The sequence below is a fragment of the Carassius carassius genome, chromosome 4 (assembly GCF_963082965.1).
Source record: "Carassius carassius chromosome 4, fCarCar2.1, whole genome shotgun sequence".
NCBI lineage: Eukaryota > Metazoa > Chordata > Actinopteri > Cypriniformes > Cyprinidae > Carassius > Carassius carassius.
Window position 1 is genome coordinate 37,059,157 of NC_081758.1, and position 21,748 is coordinate 37,080,904.

The 21,748-nt window shown below is 36.0% G+C and overlaps 2 protein-coding genes across 2 annotated transcripts; one reads left to right on the top strand and one right to left on the bottom strand.

The window, feature by feature from the left end:
• Positions 1-20: 20 nt before the first annotated feature.
• On the bottom strand, positions 21-2,049 carry pebp1 (phosphatidylethanolamine binding protein 1). The gene is made up of 4 exons (XM_059543370.1): positions 1,864-2,049; positions 897-1,006; positions 645-745; positions 21-329 (listed from the first exon to the last, which is right to left on the bottom strand). The coding sequence occupies exons 1-4, from the start codon at positions 1,996-1,998 to the stop codon at positions 112-114; spliced, it is 564 nt and encodes a 187-aa protein (XP_059399353.1). The 5' UTR covers positions 1,999-2,049; the 3' UTR covers positions 21-111.
• Positions 2,050-2,706: 657 nt separating this feature from the next.
• txnrd2.2 (thioredoxin reductase 2, tandem duplicate 2) lies at positions 2,707-21,470 on the top strand. The gene is made up of 17 exons (XM_059548684.1): positions 2,707-2,862; positions 3,089-3,157; positions 4,000-4,056; positions 4,155-4,299; positions 5,110-5,184; positions 6,301-6,379; positions 6,480-6,542; positions 7,247-7,317; positions 10,016-10,035; positions 10,599-10,690; positions 11,558-11,732; positions 16,195-16,331; positions 17,569-17,664; positions 19,317-19,409; positions 20,158-20,229; positions 20,992-21,089; positions 21,271-21,470. The coding sequence occupies exons 1-17, from the start codon at positions 2,781-2,783 to the stop codon at positions 21,392-21,394; spliced, it is 1,548 nt and encodes a 515-aa protein (XP_059404667.1). The 5' UTR covers positions 2,707-2,780; the 3' UTR covers positions 21,395-21,470.
• The last annotated feature ends 278 nt before the right edge of the window (positions 21,471-21,748 follow it).

Here is a 21,748-nt window from a genome sequence, read left to right on the forward strand (position 1 = left end):
TTAAAGCAAAGGACATATTAGTTTAATTTTTTTTTTTTTTTTAAATAGCTGAAGTGAAAATGTACTGAGTCGAGCTCTGTTCAGCAATGACAGAAATTCGCAATTATTTCCTTATTTGCCAGCAAGCTGTTCGTAAAGTTTGGGCACATAGTTGTCCCACTCTGCCTGGAAGCAAGACCCTGCGATTGGAGCCCCGAGGCCATATTTCTTCCGGAAACCCTGGATCTTGAATTTTCCACGATTATCTCCAGAACGATTGGAGAGCACACGTTCGGTGCAGCTGATGCTGCCTGGTTGCTCATAAACCAGCCACACGTAACGATGGAGACCTGAAGAGAATCATACACAAGTGTTAAATTGAAATTCTGTAATCATTTACTCATAGAGTCATGTCATTCCAAACCTGTAGAATTCTTCTGCAGAACATAAAAGAAGATATTTTAAATCATGCTAGTTTCAGTTCCCATTGACTTCCATTTTATTTGTTCTTATAACGGAAGGCTAATTAAAAAAAAAATCTTCAAAATGTCTTCTTTTATCTTCCACAGAACAAAGTCATACAGGTTTGGAAAAACACTTTTTTGTTTTGGTGGACTGGCCATTTAATTGCGTAATTTTATGCCAGTCAGTCTAAAAACTCTCACCTGTTCCCTTGGGGGGTCCTGCACCAACGTAGTCCGACATGACACATCCACTGGAGATGTCATTTCCTTTCATGTTGACGACAAGGAAGTGGTGCCATTCCCTAAGATAAAACGGATAGATTAAGTTGCCTTCTAACCAGTTCAAACATGTTCACACTCACTAGGGAATCCCTTTGTTTACTACTGCAGTTTGTGTTCATCTTTATTTCAGTTCTGATATGATGAATATGGCTGAATTATCTGAAACTATACCGAAATTTGGGGTCTTTTCGGCTGGGTGCGTCTGGATCGGTCATGGCCAATGTGTACAGCTTACCAGGGTCACATCCCTCCCACTCAATGGATGTGGGCTGATTTTGCACCTACAAAATGCAAAAAATATATATTTAATTAAATTTTATATATATATATATATATATATATATATATATATATATATATATATTATTTAGTATACATTTTTTAACATAATGGTGTACAGGGCAAACCTTTTGTTACCCAGTTTTTACATGCACTTAAACTGTAATTATGATTTTTAAATAACATTATTTTTATGTGGTCTTTCAATTAATATGGAGTAAAAACTGCATGCAGCATAATTAGAAAAATGCTGTTTAAAACACTTTTGGTTATAGATGTCCTATTTGACCCTGATGTCACTTCTTAACATGGCAAAACCAATTTATTTGTAGAATATGTATTTACAACGCAATTTATAATATAAATTAGAATGCAAGACGATTAAAATAATAACTATTACTAGCACGACAGCTAACAGTTAGAATTATATAGAATTATCTATATTATATCTATATTTGACTTGTCAGTTCAGAAGACCTGCATTCATTTGACCTAATTTCTGTATTGCTATAAAGTTCTTTATTCTAATTAAGGTGGTGGCCCATTCATTTGTAGCTCACAATTTTTGCACGAGGTAATGCAGAGTGTCCACATTAACGTTAACTTACATCACTTGATCGTGAAATTTCTAGGGAGATGCAACTTTAGCGGAGTGCAAACCTTGTGTCCATTACATAACAAACAGACCAAATGCGTTCACTTTTAACCCTCTTAAGTAAATGCAAAAGGAAAGCTAATTTCTACTAATTCTGGCAACCTTCAATTAAAAACTTGCATATCAGCAAGTCAGAAGTGCTGCAGAACCGTTAGCTACAGGCACTGGCCTAAATTCCTGCATGCGCGTGCTCTGGACTCTGACCTGAGTAGGAGTGAACACTTTCCCCAGCGAGTCAATTTCCAAAGATCCATATTTGACAGTTAGAGGCTTGGCTGGTTGTTCCTCCACCTCTGTAAGCGCTAGAGAACCTGTCCATTCAGTAATATCCACAGGCATGATGACTCAATTATCTCTCTTTCGAGATATCAACGCAGCAGAAAACCAGAGCTTCTGTCTCCCCCTACAGTTATTGTATTGTGATTGTTCATTGGACTGTATGGTCACCGGCATAGCCAATCAAATTGCCGCATCTGACCAAGCTTTCATTTTGATTGGTCTGACGGTCTGTCGATATTCTTTGGCCCGCCTTCTATTCTGAGTGTGATGGAAAGTTCTATTCGTTTCCACCATAGACGAATCGGTTGTTTCAAACACTGTAATGAACTTGGTTTATTTTCTTTTTAATGAAGAACATTAGTTACTACCCTATAAACAACAACCACGAAAAAAGGGAAAACTAAGGAAAAAGATCAAACACATAAATACACGAAGACTAATTGCTTAAAAAAATATTTAAATAAACAATTTGGAAATTCTTTGAAGCTCGCGAATATTTAATAAGCCTTGATGGCTTTTTAAATCTAAGTGTCTATACTGTTGCAATCTAAATATGATTAGCATTTTAAAAAAATATGTAGAAGTAAATAATCATTTACATAATTCTATTGATGATTCTATTATTAAAAACCGTTCGATAAAAACGATTCGTATACATTTGATTCCTTTACAAGATCCGACTCAAATTAATCAGACGTCGCTGGACGTACAGTAAACTGAAAGCGGTCAAGTTAATAAGTAAAGTAAAATAAATAAATAAATAAATAAATAATGGCAAAAATTCACCCAGGCATCTTTTAAGGCACCTATAACGACTGACAGGGGTCTTGCCTGCTGACAGTATGGCTGCCTTCAGCAGAGGGAGGCAGAGGATAAAAGCTCTCTGCCGCTTTAGTACTTTAATATTTACAAGAAACTTTACAGGTAATGCTTATTTAATAATAAAACATATTGTCGTAAAAATATTTTGACAAATTATTTTACAAAATATGTCAATATCCGTAATTAACCTTCAGCAAATTCACTGTTTTTAGCTTGCTTGTACCGTTATAGTTTGTTTGCACTTTTTATTATTATTGTTATTATTAATATCAGCAAACTATTGAAGTCTCTGTCGTTAAATGACCTAGAAATGTCCTTCTGATTGCAGCATGTACATTTGATTATGATCTGGTGGTGATTGGTGGAGGCTCTGGGGGGTTGGCCTGTTCAAAAGAAGGTAATGTAGGTGTCACCCATAGACTGTAGGTGTCACCCAGAGCTGGGTAACGTTAGTCATTTATTACGTATAATCTGGATTACGTAATCAGATTCCAAAAAATAAATTCTTGTAATTAGATTAAATTACATTTTTTAAATGCTTGTAATCAGACTATAGTTACTTTTTTATTTATTACATGATTACACATTACTCACACAATAGCAATAAATTATTCAGAACTGATTGATTCTCTCCAATTCCTCTTTTTCATATTTTAAATGTACCTTAGTTTCTAAAATAGTCTACCACTTATCTACATTCAGAAAGTCTTCCAGTTTTGTGGATTTTTACACAAAGACCAGTCACGGTATCTGGTCAGGTGGCTGTATTACAGACATTTGAGAGACCATATGATCACTGGATTTATAAAATTATTTTGTGTTTTCTCAACGTACTCGTATCAACTACTGATGAACACATGAATTTTTATTAGAATTTTCACTCATTATGTTATTTAACCATATATTAACTGCTGTTTTTGAAAGGATTTTTTTACTAGTAAGAAAAAGTAGTCTAAAAGTAGGCTAATCAAAAAGTAATATGATTATTACATAAAGTGTGTAATTTAATGGATTACGTTATTTACTGCATTTTATTGTCATTTAATTTAGAATCAGTAATGGATTATAATTTAAGTAATCTACCCAGTCCTCCATACTATAGAGTTTTGATCTGTTTTACCTCTTCTTTTACAGTTATTAGCAATTACATTTCAGTGCATCTCATTAAATTATTTCTAAGCTAAGATGTCATTTAGTGTTTTTGATGCTTGACCATATTTTTTAATTTTTTTCTTACAGCTGCCCAATTAGGGCAGAGAGTTGCCGTCTTGGACTATGTTGAACCTTCACTGAAAGGTACATACCAACCCATTTATAGTTGTCATCATCTATCTTTTTGTTGGTAATGTGTTTTTTTTTTCGATAAACACCTAATCAGCTTATGCTGCCTTTAGGCACAAAGTGGGGTCTTGGTGGCACGTGTGTGAATGTTGGCTGTATTCCAAAGAAGCTTATGCATCAGGCGGCACTGCTTGGCACTGCTGTCAAAGATGCTAGGAAGTATGGCTGGCAAATCCCAGAATCCCCGTCACATGACTGGTGAGTTTCATGAATCTATATCAGAGACGCCATGGCCTGACTGTATGTAGAGACATTGCTTATAGTTTTATTGCGGTAATCATCCTGAACAGAGCATGTTATAGTATGAATTTAATATTGAGTGGTAAAGTAGGTTTTGGTTCAAATACTACTTTCACAAGCACTTTATGAGGCACAGCACCATCTTGTGGTAAAAACAGATGTCTGACTGGTCAAATGCAAAGAACAACAGTCTTTGCACTAGAGGGCACTCCAGGTTTGATTAAGAGGGTTAGGGTTTTACAGGTGTTTTACAAATGGCCTTAAATACAACTTTCCATACATTAGCAATAACATTGTTGCGCTTAATTAGGTGTCTTCCCTGAAAATATTAAAACAATGTCTTTTTGAAAATGGATAAGGTAACACTTTCTACATTGTAAGGTAGACAACTTCAGTGGGTGTCTGACCTCGGATTTTTCCTCAAACTTGAAAAAGAAGAGTGTCTGTGTGTACACACACATATTATAAAAACCCTACACCTCCATGTACAGATACAGTAATAGTCTCTTTAATTGTTTACTCTGTCATATTTTATTGTTATAATTAGAGTATTGCTGGAAACTGCATCTTGAGATGTTTATTTATTTTTACTAAAAGTCATTAGTATGAAAAAAAACAAATCATGTGCATGTATGTCAACCTATTTCAGTGTAGCAGTTGATAGATAAAAAATTAAATGTTAAATGCATGTGATGTATCTATAGTGATTTGCATTATTGTGGCCAGGTAAGTTCCAGTAGAACTGTAGTTTTGTGAAATATGTTTCAGGCCTACAATGGCTGAGGCTGTCCACAACCATGTGAAGTCTCTAAACTGGGGTCACAGAGTTCAACTACAAGACAAGTAAGTTATACTATAAAAGCGACATTGCCTGTAAGTACTTTTTTCATTTGTGACGCTGGACCACAAACCCATTCATAAGGGTCTTCTGAAAAAGCTGAATAAAGCTGAATAAATAAGCTTTTTTGGGGTAGGACATTATTTGGCTGAGATACAACTATTAAAAATCTGGAATCTGAAGTTGCAAAAAAATCTAAATATTGAGAAAATCGCCTTTAAAGTTGTGCAAATTAAGTTCTTAGCAATGCATATTACTAATCAAAAACTAAGTAATATCCTAATGATTTTTGGCATAAAAGAAAAATCAATAATTTTGACCTATACAGTGTATTTTTGGCTATTGCTACAAATATACCCCAGCAACTTAAGACTGGTTTTGTGGTCCAGGGTCACATTTGTCAGTCAAGAGAAACTTAACGGTTAATGATAACTATACAGGTCAAAGCAAGCTTTCTAAAATTATCCATATGATGCTGAATTTGGCTGTTCTAAATATGTCAATTATGTTAGTAGACTAATGTATCAGAATATTGGTTGTTGTACTACAAGCTGAGGGTTCAAAAAGAACTTGATCACCATTTTACTGTTGACTATGACCGATTCAGAACCTGTGTATTCCAGTTGGGTCTTTAGTAGATGTACAGTGCTTCTTTCAGGGTACAAATTATCTATTCGCTAATTACTAAAAAAGAAAAAGAAAAAATATACAGATGTTTTAGAGCAGAGTCTTTATTTCCCAGTAGATCTCATTAGCTGTCCATCTCTTTCACCATTTCATCAGGTAATTACAGTCTGAGGCTATATGAACACAGAGAATGTGCCATCATGATAAATTGTACGAAATTTCAGCCGTCTTGCTGTATGGCTGTGAGGCAAACAGGTGTGGTGATATCATTTCCCAGAATGCACAAAAAATATGTCCACATTACAAGAGAAGTGTCAGGTTGGGTTTGAACATCAAAATTGTTAATGATCAAATTTTGTTATTGCTGTTGAGTTTTCCTACATCGCCGTGACTTTGTAGAAACTGTGTAGGTGGACACGGGCAATTATGATGAACTTCGGTTCATGTGTTGGTATTTTAATGTGATATAACAATCTCTCTGTCCGATGTAAAAGGAAGGTGAAATATTTGAATATGAAGGGCAGTCTGGTGGATAAACACACTATCAGAGCTGTAAATGCCAAAGGGAAAGAGGTATGATTTTGAGTTTAAAAACACTTAATTCTCTGAAATATTAATTTACCAGCAATATGATGTGCCACATTCTTGTTTACCTGCATCTTTGTATTCACAGATGACAGTGACCGCTAAAAACATTGTGTTAGCTACTGGTGGACGGCCGAAGTACCCTACACATGTAAGTGTGCTTGCCAGTGCAGGCAGGCATGTGTGGGTGTTGTCTTTCCACTCTGTGACCTTGTTCTGCTGATAAGCGAGCAGCAGAGATCATTTTGTCTTGTCTAACTTGCCAGATATGGGACATTTGGAATTATTCTTCCTCAGACTTGTAAGCCTGCTATTTGTCTTTGCTTCCATTTATATACTGGTAAAAGTAAACCATATTCTAAATGATCAAGAGACCAGTAAAGATGGAACGAACATTTTTATTTTCCTCGCTCTGGGTTAAATGGGTTAATTATTGTGCAGTTAAAGAAATAGATGCCTCTTCTTAGAATAATTACTGTTTTTTCATTGTGACATAGTTTTCATAAAAAACTAATAACTGAGAGATTGTTGTTTTTTTTTGGAAGCATTTTTTTTTCATCATTAGTATTATTATTTACAACAGTAATTGTTAATTTGAGTTTTATAAAAAAAAAAAAAGTTAATAAATAGGCAATAAATTATACATTTAAAGAAAGTGGTGTCTCAGGGCAATTAATGTTTTGAGGTGTTTTCATATATAATTTTTTTTGAGGGATTATAAAATAATCCCTCAATTATTATTTTTCATCTATATATATAATTATTATTTTTTTAAATGCTAACTATTAAATTGATTGCTGCTTGTGCTGAATATTTCCTCTTTAAAATGACTGATCTGTGTGGTTCATCCTTCAGGTCCCAGGAGCCATGGAGTTCGGTATCACAAGTGATGATGTCTTCTGGCTCAAAGAGTCTCCCAAAAAAACGTAAGTGACTTTTATATTGTGGACCAGACCACAGAGCAAACATGTGAGAAAACATTTTCACCCATCAAGTCTGATTAAAGGAAGTTTCAGCGTCATCTTCCAGACGTGAGTGCTCAAGAAACTTGCTTCACCTGTTGCTTTGCACTTTGCTCTGGTCACTTTCAGCCAGCTGCATTTGTTTGCAAGTTCGTTATTATTATATTACTCATTAATTATATTATTTTTTCAGAATGCACTGAACAAAATACAGATTTTATTTAGAGATGAACTTGCATTTTCAGTTCCTTACCCTCAATTCAAGTCACGCTAGTTACTGTCATGGCCACATCCTCTCAGACAGGTGATGTTGTTTTGCTGTTGAGCTGTCAGCTGTGCAGGTGTGATTTCAGACTGTTGCCAGTAACACTGCTCATCCTGTGGAAGTGGCAAGTCCTTGGTGACTGACGGGCATGAGCAACACTACTGGCACGCATGCCCGAGAGGGCGAAGGAAAAGCTTTTACATTGACTTGTGCAGTCGTATTCACCAAAACAGCAGAGCATCTGTCAGGACTGATGATATACTGGACGCTTTGCATTCTCAGGACTACCAAATGATGCATTCAGCATGATATCAACCCTTGGGCTCATTACACAAACGTCAGTGTTGAAAATAACTTGTTTTGAAGGAACCAGGTAACTATTTTGCCTGTGCTTCAGGTGTCCAATAGGCCTCAGGACCCACAGATGCTCATGCAGTAAATAGTGCTGTTATCTCTCTCTGCTCTGCTGGAATGAAAGGAGGCTCAGTCTGGGCAGATGTTAGGGAGTGCACAGCATGAATTTTCTTGATCTTATCATGGTCAGGGTTATTATAGAAGTACTGCTCAAGGTTGACTGAGTCTACAGTAACCACAGATCTCTCCCTCCTGCTTTTCAGGCATGAATGTAGAAACTAGTGGGGCTTTGACTGAAGCTAATGTTATGCTAGGCCTAACAGTAAATGGATGAGGTTATTTAAGGACATGTTCAAATATGATCTGTTCTTTCCCCTCCTGTTATATTGGGGCTTTTTGAGTGAAAATATATTTATGTTAATGTGATTGGGAAACATGATAGTGGATTCAAACTTGGGTGAGAATCAGCAGAGACATGGTGATGTGATATTATATCTGGGTCATAAGATGATTATGCAATTATTTTTGTTTTATGTGTAGTTATTTTAAATTGTGATATTGCATACTTTCATGCACTTTTTCATTCATCTGAATTGGACTATGCATAGCTATGTTCTCTTGCTCAGTCTAAGATTGGATTATGATTAAATAGAACAAATAATGTTTTCACAAAAAGTAATTGTTTAATCTGTGAAAGGCCATATAACATTATACACCATACTTGTATAGAACATATATAAAATTTGTTGTATTATTATTATTTTCTAATAGAGTTTTAAGTCTCTTATGCTCACCAGTACTGCATTTATTTGATTCAAATATTGTTAAATGTTATTGCAATTGAAAACTGTTTTTTTATTTTAATATATTTCAAGAGGTATTTATTATTCAAAAATTATGTTTGTTTTTTCATGTGATGGTAAAGCTGAATTTTCAGCAGCCAAAACGCCAATCTTCAGTGTCACATGATCCCTCATTTTAATGAAGGAATCAGAATCATTAATTTCCTTAAACTAATAATATTTCGCAATTTTGCTGTTTTTACTTAATTTTGATCAAATCATTGCAGCATTAGTGAGCATAAATGACTTTTCAAATACATTACAAATATCTATTAACTTAAAAAAATAATAATAAAAAAATAATTAAACATGAAAAAATAATTCATGAACAGTAGTTTATATAAAATCCATTACAATTTTATGAGGATGTGTGTGAACATGCAGATTGGCTCAAAATTTGAAGATGTTCATTTTAAGGTTTTACATTTTTAAATGTGTTATTATTAAATGTATTTAATTAAGTAATAAATTACTAATTTCAGTAATGGAAATGAGTTCCGCTGAATGACCCTAAGGCATTGGTTGTCAATAGATCACATGTGAAGGGAGAAGAAGTGTTACCTATACAAATGCAAATCAATGCAATGCATTTAGGTCTCATGTATCCTGTATTAGTCATTCTATTTTAAATTCTATTTGAAATTTCTCTTATGCTATTCCAGACTGAAGGTTTTTAGCCCATGTCATTCCTGATCATCAGACTTTTTGCACTGCGGCAGGTAGGAGCTCAGGGTTGTGTTTTGTTGATAAAACGGCAGAAAAGAGGTCTGACATTTTGCTCCTAATCCTTCCCTAAGCTGCTTCACAAAAGAGCAGTAAGTGCAGATGTGCATTAGCAGTGTTGTACACCGAATGCGTGTGATGTTGCATTGGCATAAGTGGCTATCACTCAGCAGTGACGTGTAGGAACATCCTCGAGGATTAGACCTTGTGTTAACAATTAGCCTTCACCATGACCATGAATCTCCGGGTGGATTAAAGCTGATATTGGATGTCGACCACACACAGTCATCTTTCTACAATCACAGACACATATACAGTCATTTTATTGTGTTAAAGTGTTGTGCAACATTTTACTTTCATTTATTTTTACATAATGTTCCTGTGACTGATTTACTGACTCTTTGTCATTGTAATGTGATATCATTGCTCATGTTGCTCATTTGTGATCTGATTAATTGCTGTTTTCTGTGTGTTTCAGGTTGGTTGTTGGTGCCAGTTGTATCCTTCAAAGCCCACTTACTGTAAAGGCAGAATGTCTACTTACCCAGATGACTCCATTAGAAACACAATGATTAATCATGGAGTGCATTTACATGTTCAGCCAATTGCTGATAAATCGGCTGAAGATGAAAACCATGTTAAGATGAGATTTTGTTTTTAGCCTGTTTTTCTTTACCATAATGCCTGTGAAGGTTTCTATGCAGAGCAAACTGGTGCAGTGAGCAACAATCTTTATGTTGGTCTTTCTAAAATGTTTTTTGACTTCAGAGATTTACAATAAGGCGTTTACATGTTCTTTCATGTTGTCAGGTTATTAGTGTATGATTGTGCATGTAAACACACTTAAGTTTTTCCTCATAGACTGTCATTTTGAAAAGTGAATAAATTAGCAATAAAATAATAAAAAGCTTCAGTAAGACTGTATTTAAACTGTATTGTCTGTTTTATTTAATTGTTTTACTATAAAGATTGACTGTATTTAAACTATTTTCTGTTTTATTTAATTATTTTACTATAAAGATTGTAAATGATTACTGTTTTCCTTTACTGTGTGTGTAAAGATGTAGCATTGGAATGTGCCGGCTTTCTTACAGGCATTGGACTGGACACCACAGTGATGGTGCGCAGTATCGCCCTCAGGGGGTTTGATCAGGTACTGCATCTCTGTTTTAGTCCCGTGACAACATGTCCTCTCTGATGTATTTAGCAACAACAACAACAAATCTCTCCTCTTTTTTTTATTAACCTGATTTAATTTGTTTCAGAGTTGTGAAATATGCTCGTAAGAATAGTTATTATCAGTCTCAATGAAATTGCTTTTGGTTTGGGCTTTCTTTAATGTGACTCACTCTAGTAGAACCGCCAGGCTGTATGGCAAAAACAGGATGAGAGACCTGGCCAGACTTGTTTTATGACCCTGTTTTTTCAGCATTCATCTTTAATTAATGGTTATAGTGTTCTGACAGGAGGTTTGTCATGTTGTTATTAAGCATTACACCCGCAGTATGTTCTGACGGGAGTCACAGAATGACAACAAAGAGCAAATTGCTCAGTTGAAGTAAAATCTGTGTTTAAGAAAACAAATGATAAGGAAAAGCTCTTAAATCTATTTGAAAGCATCATTTTATTTTCTCTTTGTACTCTTGTAGATCAAATCTGCTCTCCTTCGATTAAAATGTTATGCATATTATTATATAATCGATAAATATCTGTTATTATTTGGGGTTATAGTGTTCTTATTTGATGTGTCTATATGATGCTTTAAAGTAATTCTTTTACATTTCTAGTTATGTTAGTTACTAAAAAGTTTTGTTATGAGGTGTTTAAAAATTTATTATTTGTTATTTTCTCTTGTTGATTGATTTGAAGGCGAATGACAGTGTTTTGTTTGCGTCCAGCATTTACAGATATCGATGTCTCAGAGATTAAGATCTAAAATATTTTTTCTGAAACTAATTAGCTTGCATGACTGTAAAGAATAGAGATAGTATATGTTTTATTCTTTCTGCTTGTCTCCCAGCAAATGTCTGGTTTAGTCACAGACTACATGGAGGCCTATGGCACCAAGTTCTCCTGGAAGTGTACACCAAAAAGCATAGAAAAGCTCTCATCTGGGCTTCTTCGGGTCACATGGATGGATCTAAACACTAAAGAGGAACATCAAGACACCTTCAACTCAGTACTTTGGGCTGTAGGTGAGGTCTCAATGCATCTCAAATACATATGGAGCATCATTTAATTTAATAGGCACTTTTCTTTTAGGAGAGTTCCACAAAATGTCATTTTAGCAAATTTATTATTATTATTATTTATTTTTATTTTTGCTTATACAGTATTACTGTGGCCTATTTGTTGCTAGGTTAGAAATTCATAAATAACTGTCTCTTTTTCTCTCACATAATAAAATGCCTAATTTAGTTTCAAATCAATATTGTCCATTTATCTATTTATTTTCTAAGGAGCCATGTAATAAGCAGGATACAGTCATTATCAGTCATTTTATTGAAGTAAAAACAACAACTTCCAATTCTTTGATAAAACTGTCTGGGTTTATTTAGCGATTAATGACTGTCTCACTGTATATTATCTCTTATTGCTCTTAAAGGAGATTAATACTGCAGGAAAACATGCTGAACAGTTGAGTCCTCTGCTGTGATCAGTTATGCTTTCAACGCATTTCAAAAGCATAAATCCTCAAAATACATATATCTGTTGTTTGTGCTTATATTATACCACTGTGCTGCTTTATCAGCAAAAACTAGACTATCAGCCTGAAAACAGGGTAATAAAGAGAGAGGGATGGAATCATCTAGGGAAGAGTTATTCACTGAACTGAGGTCTGCTCTTCAGGACCAGGATGCACCAGGGGCCCTGGGGTCACCCCATTCCCTGCTTTGTTCTCTCGCCCTGGGTTTTCCTGCCAGAGTTGTGTGTCTCTTTGTACGGAAACCCACCCAGAGCTTCCACGGTTTTTCCCTTTTCTCGTCCCTCAGCATCTCTGTCCACAGATGCCATCCTCTTTTCTGTGTTTCTGTCTTTCACTCGTCTGATTTCTCTCATTCCGGTTACAGGGACAATGAGAGGAATATAGGAATATCCGTCTGGCTGGTGCTGGTTGATTTATTGCTGGTGTGAAAAAAGGGTGTGGAGCAGTGCTGCTTTGTGTGTTTACAGTGAGGATGAGACTTCAGCTTCCTGTCTGGATGTGTGTGTGAGATATAGTTATCTGTGATGACTCCTATTGCAATGTACGGCAGCCTTGACTTTGGGTGTTTGATGAGTTGAGTGGTTTTCTTGGGCCTTTCTGTTCCTGAGACTTCGGTCCAGACTTGTTTGCGGTCGAGGGATTATAGTGCTCTCAGGTTTGCAGTCCTAAAAGTGCGTTTTGACTTTTACCACAGATACGTGTATTTAGTCAAGGTATGAACTTGGGTGCATAAAAACCTAGTGCGTTCAATGTAGTGGTCAGCTGATATCTAAGAAACAAGGGTGACACATGGCCGATACAGGTGATACTAGGCTGAATAACTATGTCTCTGGTTTACCCATACAATGTTCAACAAGTATTACATTTATTAATTGCAATATTGTACAAATGTGAACAGTTCTACCATCAAGTACTATCAACTGTAGGTGGTTCATGGCTGCCAAGCAAATTTGAGCATGAATAATCTGTTTTTTATAGTCAAATAGTGTTAGTATTGACTGTTGACATAGTGGAAAGAGCTTTCAGAGGCTGATATTCTTTATCAGACCCCTGAGAGGATGCTGCGTTTCCCTGCTGTGGTCTGTCTGTTTCTCCGTCCTGCTCTCTTTCTCACAGTGAAAGCATAAAAATTGGCATTTTTTTATCTCCCTCATGGCAGCTCATATAGCAGCCCCATCCCTCCTCTTGTCCTTTACTCCCAGCGGAGCTCTTCCACCCTTCCGCTCCTCCATCCTTCCTCTAGCCTGCACCCTTCTGCAGGTGGCTGCACTAAACGCCAGGAAAGAGAACATTTCCTCCATACTGTACTGTAGGTTTACAATCCTCTTAAGAGGATTGAAGAAGGGAAGTAATATACTTACACATAAATAGGCTTTCCGATTGGTTCACAATTGTGTCCTTCTGATGTATTTTGATGAATTCTTGCTTTATTTTTTATACCCTTACAAAAAATTACAATGATTATCAAAGTAAAACCATGATCATTTAAGTAAAAATGTAATAGTTGCTACTGCAAAACTGTTGTTAACAGGCTGTTATTTTCCCGAAAAAAATAGAAATAAATGTGACGTGTAATATTTGGATCTTAAAATTTGTGTTAGACTCTTGTGTGTTGGTCAATATATTGCCATTTTTTGATTATCTGCGAATTTCCACACGCATTTAAATTATTAACATTTGATAGCTCCAGATAATGTCATTTCCACAACATCGTCATTTGTACTATTTTTATTTTTATTTTTTCAGTTACTATTGTGATCATTTTCAGCAGTATTGTTTGCTACCATTAAAATTTATTATGTATATATTGGCGTTACAGAGCTTGGAGTGGGAAATCATTATTTTTCCCTGACCACTGGTAGAGGAAACCTGTTTGAAAACAACCATTATTTTTGTTTGGTATTGTCTAGTTGCAAAGAAATGACACATTTCATCTTCAAAGAAAATTAAAATACAATTTAAAATTCCTTATATATACACACATATATATATATATATATATATATATATATATATATATATATATATATATATATATATATATATATATATTATATATATATTATCCATCCATTTATTGCAGTTTTACAGTAATGAGTCATTCTTTCAGTTTAATTTATTTAAGGGCATATGTTTTAGTCGTATTATATTTGCCAGGAGCTGTTCTTCTGCTACTGTGCAGTAACATTTAATTAAATCACTGTGAAGGATTACAGATCTCACACTGATGTGTGACTGGAATGGAAGGCAGCTTAATCCTCTCTTATTGTTTCATCAATTTTTCTCTCCGGCCTGTTGAGTCGATAAGGCTCATTTAAAGTCCTGCCAGGCAGATTGTTGTGGCTAATTAACATGTTGGCCTTGAGATTTCGGTCTTTTATAACTCCAGGCTTTGTTCTTGTGCATTATCTGAGCCAGCTGTTTGTGTGTGTGTGTGTGTGTGTGTGTGTGTGTGTGTGTGTGTGTGTGTGAGGAGGTGTGGGTTTGAATTCTCAGGCGTAGTCCTTATCAGTGGTCCTGTGTTGTTGTGTCCAGCCTTCACAATGCCCAGCGAAGTTCCAGGAGTCCAAATCAGACAGAAAAAGAGACAGGAAGTGCAGTGCAGGAATTGCCCGCTCCAGTTTGACGCAGATACTGGTACTTTTCCCACTTTACTGTAATCATCGTTTCAGGTCCTTTTTTCAGACGAACCAATAAAATCTGCATTCTTACTGTTATCGGGCTGGCTTTGCCCACACAAAGTCAAGGACGTTTTTTTTCCACAGGCCGTGAAGGATATCTTGAGGGTTTTGTTGCTGGTGGAATGTGGTGTAAAACAAAGGATGTCTTTCATGTAAATTGCACCAGCAGAGCTTGTAGTTTGTGGACGTGTGTCAGCAACATTCTTTAACACAGTCATAGAAATAAGTGTAAAATCTATTCAGTATTATTTTATTGCCAAAATAAAATCATACAACACCCTTATTATGGCTGATTTATACTCCATTTTATTTTACCTTGTAGTTTTGTCAGTGCCAGTTGCTTTGTATACATATATATATATATATATATATATATATATATATATATATATATATGTATATATATAGACAAGTAATTTGTGCAGTTTTGTTTGGTGCCGTTATTGGCACACAGATATTTATTTTTGAAAATTCATCTTGTTTTTAATTTATGTGATGTCTTTCATTTAACGTTGAATCTAATTTTATTGCATTTTTGCATTGTACTTCGTATGCAACAAAGTAGTCATAAGTAGCATTTTACTTAGCCAATAAATAGCAGCTTTAAACTTATAATAAGAAACAAAAATGTGATTTATTGATTTTTTGTGCATTTGTCTCTCTATAGCATTTCAACATCTCTACCTCTTTCTATGAGTAATCGATGAATACATACTCAGGTCGTATCTGTGGCTCAGGTCTCATTGTAGTGGAGCAGAAGGAAGTTGTTTCTGAGCTTGAGACAGGAAAAGGGGCTTAAGGTTTGTTGTTCTTGCTGGCTGATAGAATCTACATTGGTACATCTGGCTTCTGCTGCATACATTGTTTATTGTGATACCTAAGAAGGCATTGGGACATGAGTCTTGTGTGTGCATCTAAGACGTCCCAAATGGGGGAAGGGGGATGTAGATGGACAAGTGTCGACAGCCTCTCTCAGCCCTCAGATAGGAAGTGACAGAAATGACACTGCAGGCCCCAGGTGGCTGATGGGATATGTATCTAGATCTCCTCATTATGCCCCTCTGTCAGACCACCACACAGAAACTTTCTACTCCAGCTGTGCTTGTGTTTTCTTTTCTAATCACTGGATAAGATTTTGCCCTTTAATCTGAGCTTAAAGCCACCCCTTAATTCTTCCAGCAGGCCAAGCAGTTGACTCCAACCTCAATCCTCCAAAAGCAGTCTGATATGTCGCTCTACCTGTCATTACTTTCTTCTCTTTTACATTAGGCAGAGCTTCTGAAACCAAGACCCTAAATTTGGAGAAGGTTGGCGTGGAGATCAACAAAGAAACGGGGAAGATAATCGTAGCCGCTGACGAAGCCACATCCATGCCGAACATTTTCGCTATCGGAGACATCGCTGAGGTAGGCGTTGTGAATGAATGCCATCAAAAATGCACTAACATGGTAATCGAACTCAACTGAAAAGGCACAGCTTGAAAGCAACAACACATCTCCGACACAACTGGCTGTCGGGATCAAATATCGCAGCTGCCCGTCATCCGCAGCAGCTGTGTGATTATTGGCGCACACACACACCACCGCAAAACTAGTCACAGAAGAAGCACCTTTTACTCTTTACGCCCCTTTCAAAGTGCATCGCTTCTCATTTTTTAATGAAAGAAAACAAGATGTTGAGCCGCACCTGGTTACTGCCAAGAAATGCATTTACTATACAGCTGCTTGGGCGATGTATACACACACACACACACACACACTATGAGCCAAACACCCGTGGCAGTTTCTTGGACAGCAGGATGTACAGAAGTTATTCTGTTATACTGGTTGCTGATGCCATTAGTCAGTGAATGAGAATTCGCCCCATGGTGCTGCAGGTTCCTGTGTTATTACTGTAGGCATGTTTTTCACAGCGCTGATTGGCAGACGTCCACTTCTGCGCTGTAATCATCATCATCGTGACTGACAGCCGTGTAATGTTGAGATGATAGTAATCTCTGAAATGTCTGATCAGGCTAATCGCACTTAGATTTACACTTAACGCCACAGCATTAAAACATAATGCAGAGGAAATAATTGTTTAGAACTTTTCCGTTGTGTTGTTGTCCGCTAACTAAGCTGCCCAGAACTTTTAGACTGGATTTGCTGTTGAATGTATCCATGCATGTGTGTGAGTGTTATTTTAGTATTATTTATGCAGTTTACTATTATAGTATTCATTAATATTTTGAATTGTCGTTTATTATAATAGTTTAATTAAATCTTTTGTTTAGGTTGTTTTTTATTTAATTTTTTTCTATTTTCCTGTAATTAATTGTAGATTAGTAATTGTAGATACTTTAACTTAACATTATTTATTTCAATTAGTTGCCAAGGTAACTTTTTTTTAATTTTTTTTAATGTAATATTTATGTTTTATTTTATTTCAGCTAACAAGAAATGTAATTCCATTTCACACAATTGTTATAGTTTTAGTTAACAATAACAACACTGATGTGTGTGTGTGTGTGTGTGTGTGTGTGTGTGTGTGTGTGTGTGTGTGTGTGTGTGTGTGTTGTGTGTGTGTGTGTGTGTGTGTGTGTGTGTGTGTGTGTGTGTGTGTGTGTGTGTGTGTGTGTGTGTGTGTCAACTTCTTCTGTTTCAGGGTCGTCCTGAGTTGACCCCGACAGCCATTAAGGCTGGAAAGCTCCTGGCCCGCAGACTGGTTGGCCATTCCACTGAGCTCATGAACTATGACAATGTGAGTTTGCTGTTACATGCATATGCTTTCATTCTCGCTTACTCTTTGTTTCTTGACTGGTTTCTAAGCAAATCACACAACACCTGTATTTCGCCTCAAAATCAAAAGGAACAAATAAGAAATTATCTTTTACATTAAGAAAGTGAGGCCTAATTATTTGACCCTTAAAGGGATACTCCACCCCAAAATGAAAGTTTTGTCATTAATCACTTACCCCAATGTCGTTCCAAACCCCTAAAAGCTTTGTTTGTCTTTGAAACACAATTGAAAATATTTTGGATGAAAACCGGGAGGCTTGTGACCGTCCCATAGACTGCCAAGTAAAATACACTGTCAATGTCCAGAAAAGTTTGAAAGACATCGTCAGAACAGTCCATCTGCCATCAGTGGTTCAACTGTAATACGAGAATGCTGTTTGTATGCAAAGAAAACAAAAAGAACAACTTTATTCAACGATTCGTCTCCTCTGTCTCTCCATATCACCGTAGCACCATTTTGGAGAACATCTGCTGAATGCAAGCAGCGTACTCTACGTTCTTCTGTTTTCAGCTGCGCTGTTTTTGTTCAAATCAAAGTGTAAATACACGTAGAAAACGTATCTTTGTGTCGCGGCTAACACATAGTGTACGCAGTTTGCGTTCAGCAGATGTGGAGAGACACAAAGGAGACAAATTATTGAATAAAGTCATTATTTTTTATTTCTTTGCGTACAAAAAAGTATTCTTGTCACTTCATAAAATTCAAATTGAACCACTGATGGCAGATGTACTATTCAGAGGATGTCTATCATACTTTGTTGAGCCTTGACCGTGTATTTTACTTGGCAGTCAATGGGAAAGTCACAAGCCTCCCGGTTTTCATTGAAAATCTCTTAAATTGTGTTCCGAAGATGAATGAAGCTTTTACAGGTTTGGAACAACATGGGGGTAAGTGATTAACCCTCTGAGGTCTAGGGGGTTTTGGGGGGCCACTAACCCTTTTCAGATTATTTGTATTGTGATTTTCAGGACAATTAAAACATTTACTGTACAGTATCGTAAAACATTACTGTAATGACAAGAAATCTCATTTTAATGGACAAAAGTTAAATATATATTATTTAAATGGTTAAATTATAAATCAGTAGGATTTGATGTACTAACTGTACTTAGTGGCTTTACCTGTCTATAAAACATTTACATTAGCATTTAAAAATTTTTTTATATATGTATAATAAAAAAATATAATTTTTATTAAATATAATGAATACAATTGAATACAAAAAAAAAATACAAACAATGATTTATGCTGATTTAATTAAAAAATTGTATTGTTACAGTATTTTTTGATGTTGTAATCATAATCTTTGAGGAAAACAGGAATTACAAAATAAAACTGGTAAAATTACTGTACTGAGAATTAACTGTGAGAATATTGCCATAAAAAATTATGTCTAAGTGCAACAAAAATGATTTTGATTTAACAATAAGAAAAATCTATTTGAAATGTCCCATTTTGTGAGATTTCCTTTTCTAGTGCTTCTCTTGTTTGGTTGTTTATTAAAAAAAAAAAAAAAAAAACTCCAATCCTGTTAATTTATTTTTTTGTATGCTGATTAGTTTGCTTGAGCCTTTTGTATAGTGTATGTGTTTTATATGGTTGTGTGTGTATAGGTGGCCACTACAGTGTTCACTCCACTAGAATATGGCTGTGTAGGTCTGTCTGAAGAAGAGGCTGAAAGACGACATGGAAAAGACCAGATTGAGGTAAAAGCAATTTCGCCATGGGTGCTGTTAGACACAAAATTAAGTTCAGTTATAAACTAATTTTATAAAATAATGTCAAATACATGATTAATAATAGCAGAAAACTTTTCTTCCACCAAGTAATATAGTTTATTATCCAAACTGTGGGCTTTGTACAGCTGGCGAGCAAACATATACATTTTTTTAGTACTGCGGCAGGTTTGTTTATCAGCTGTTTTACAATTCCTTTGAACATGCAGTCTGTCCGTTTAGCGATTGATTGTAACCTAACCATAATTTAAATATAATATCATCATAATATGTATTTATGCATATGTGAGTGCTGTTGTGAATATCCTACTGAAAACATGCATGAAGGTTATAGCAGGCCCTCGCACACCTGCATTGCTCTAAAGCCTAAAGCATTCAGAAAGGGGTGTGCCTCAGGTTTGATTGACCGGTGTGCAGGAGGGCTGACTGATGCTTGTAGAGGTTGATGAGAGATGATCAAAAACGCAGCATCACACTGGCCCTTACAGCTGTGAGCAGCGTGTGTCAGCTCGCCAGAGCGCTCGCTCTTTAAGCATGTTCAGTATTTATGATTTCAGCACCCCAAAAATGTTTAGAGCAGCAACACAGACACAAACCATAACAGTAGCAGCACTTGTTTCCAAGTGCTTGTCTAAAATGATGAGCTCAAGTGGTTGATGATGCAGGAAATGATGTTGTTGTTGGTGCATCATAGTTTTTGTGTTGTCTGGTGTAACAGGTGTACCATGCCTTCTACAAACCCCTGGAGTTCACCGTGGCTGAGAGAGATGCAACGCAATGCTATATCAAGGTATATTACATATATATGTGTGTGTGTGTGTGTGTGTGTGTGTGTGTGTGTATAGGTAAGGTGGTAACATAAAAAAGGGAACAGACACAAAATCAAACTTCAAATTAAAAACAAACACCCTATCAACAACATATTGTAGCAACAGACTAAAAACCACTCAGCAGCCAAAACAGCCCAGTATCATGGTGCTAACTTTTGCATGAACAAACACCAGTTGTAATTTTATCTAATATTTAAACAAAGTTTCATTTTTACATATACATTTTTCAATGGTTTGAAGTTTGCAGCTTAGTCACTACCTTGGGTCTCTCTCGGATTCTGATGTAGGTTTTACACTACCATTCAAAGACATTTTCACATTATTAAAAGAAACGGATGCCTCTGTTCTCTAAAATAGCATTAATTGATCAAAGTACAGTAAAAATAGCAATGCTGTAAAATATTACTCTGATTTTTAGCTCTGATTTTTACTTGTGAATTCCCTTTTTTTTCAGAAGCCATTACTCCAGTCTACAAAAAATCATTCTAATATGCTCTTTTAGTTCTTGGGAAACCTTTCTTATTATTAACACACCTGAAAATTGCTGCATTACATAATGAAGTCTGGAAATTGCAATCCAGTGGCTTTTATGAATGTTGTTACTGTCATTTTTTTAATAAATTCTGTGCATCCAAGATTTTAATTTGAATAGATTTTAATTGAATGTAGATGTAGATCTTAATTATCAGCTAATAACTGAATCCATGTTCTCTCCCCCTCAGGTGGTTTGTCTACGGGAGGGGGATCAGCGCGTGCTGGGTATGCATTTTACCGGACCGAACGCTGGTGAGGTCACCCAGGGCTTTTCTCTGGGCTTCCAGTAAGTTCCACACGTCTTTTAACCTGCTCATGCTGTTGAACTGGAATCAGATTACATTGATTTGTTCTGTTATCGCCCAGGTGTCTGTTTCATTGCACTTGCATTTGCGTGTAAATTCAAATCTGTGAATAACAACAGCTGTGGACGAATGAATACAGAGTCTGTGTGTTTTTATCTGCAGGTGTGGGCTTACCTACGAACACCTCAGGAACACGGTCGGGATTCACCCCACCTGCGCCGAGGAGCTCATCAAGCTCAACATCACTAAACGCTCTGGTCTTGACGCCACAGTAACAGGCTGCTGAGGTTAAGCATCCCCTCCCTGATCGCACGAGCACACGGGAACCATTAAAAAGATTGTGATAATGTGGGTTAGCAGCTGCAGGAAGCATCTCATGAAAATTCAGGAAATCTGTCTCTCAGTTTTTACTTAAAAATCTCTTCTGAAACCACCAAACCAGATCTATTTCAGTTTAATAAATGATATTTAAAATAATAATTCTGGAGGTCAGTACTAACAAGTATGTTCCTCCTTTGCCATCGTGATGTATTGTTTTTAAACCAAGTCCAGGAGAGTTCAGCTAGCTTTTTACCACAGGTCAAGATAATCCAATAAAGTCCTCATGATTGCTCTCCAGAATAAGAACGGAGATCTAGGT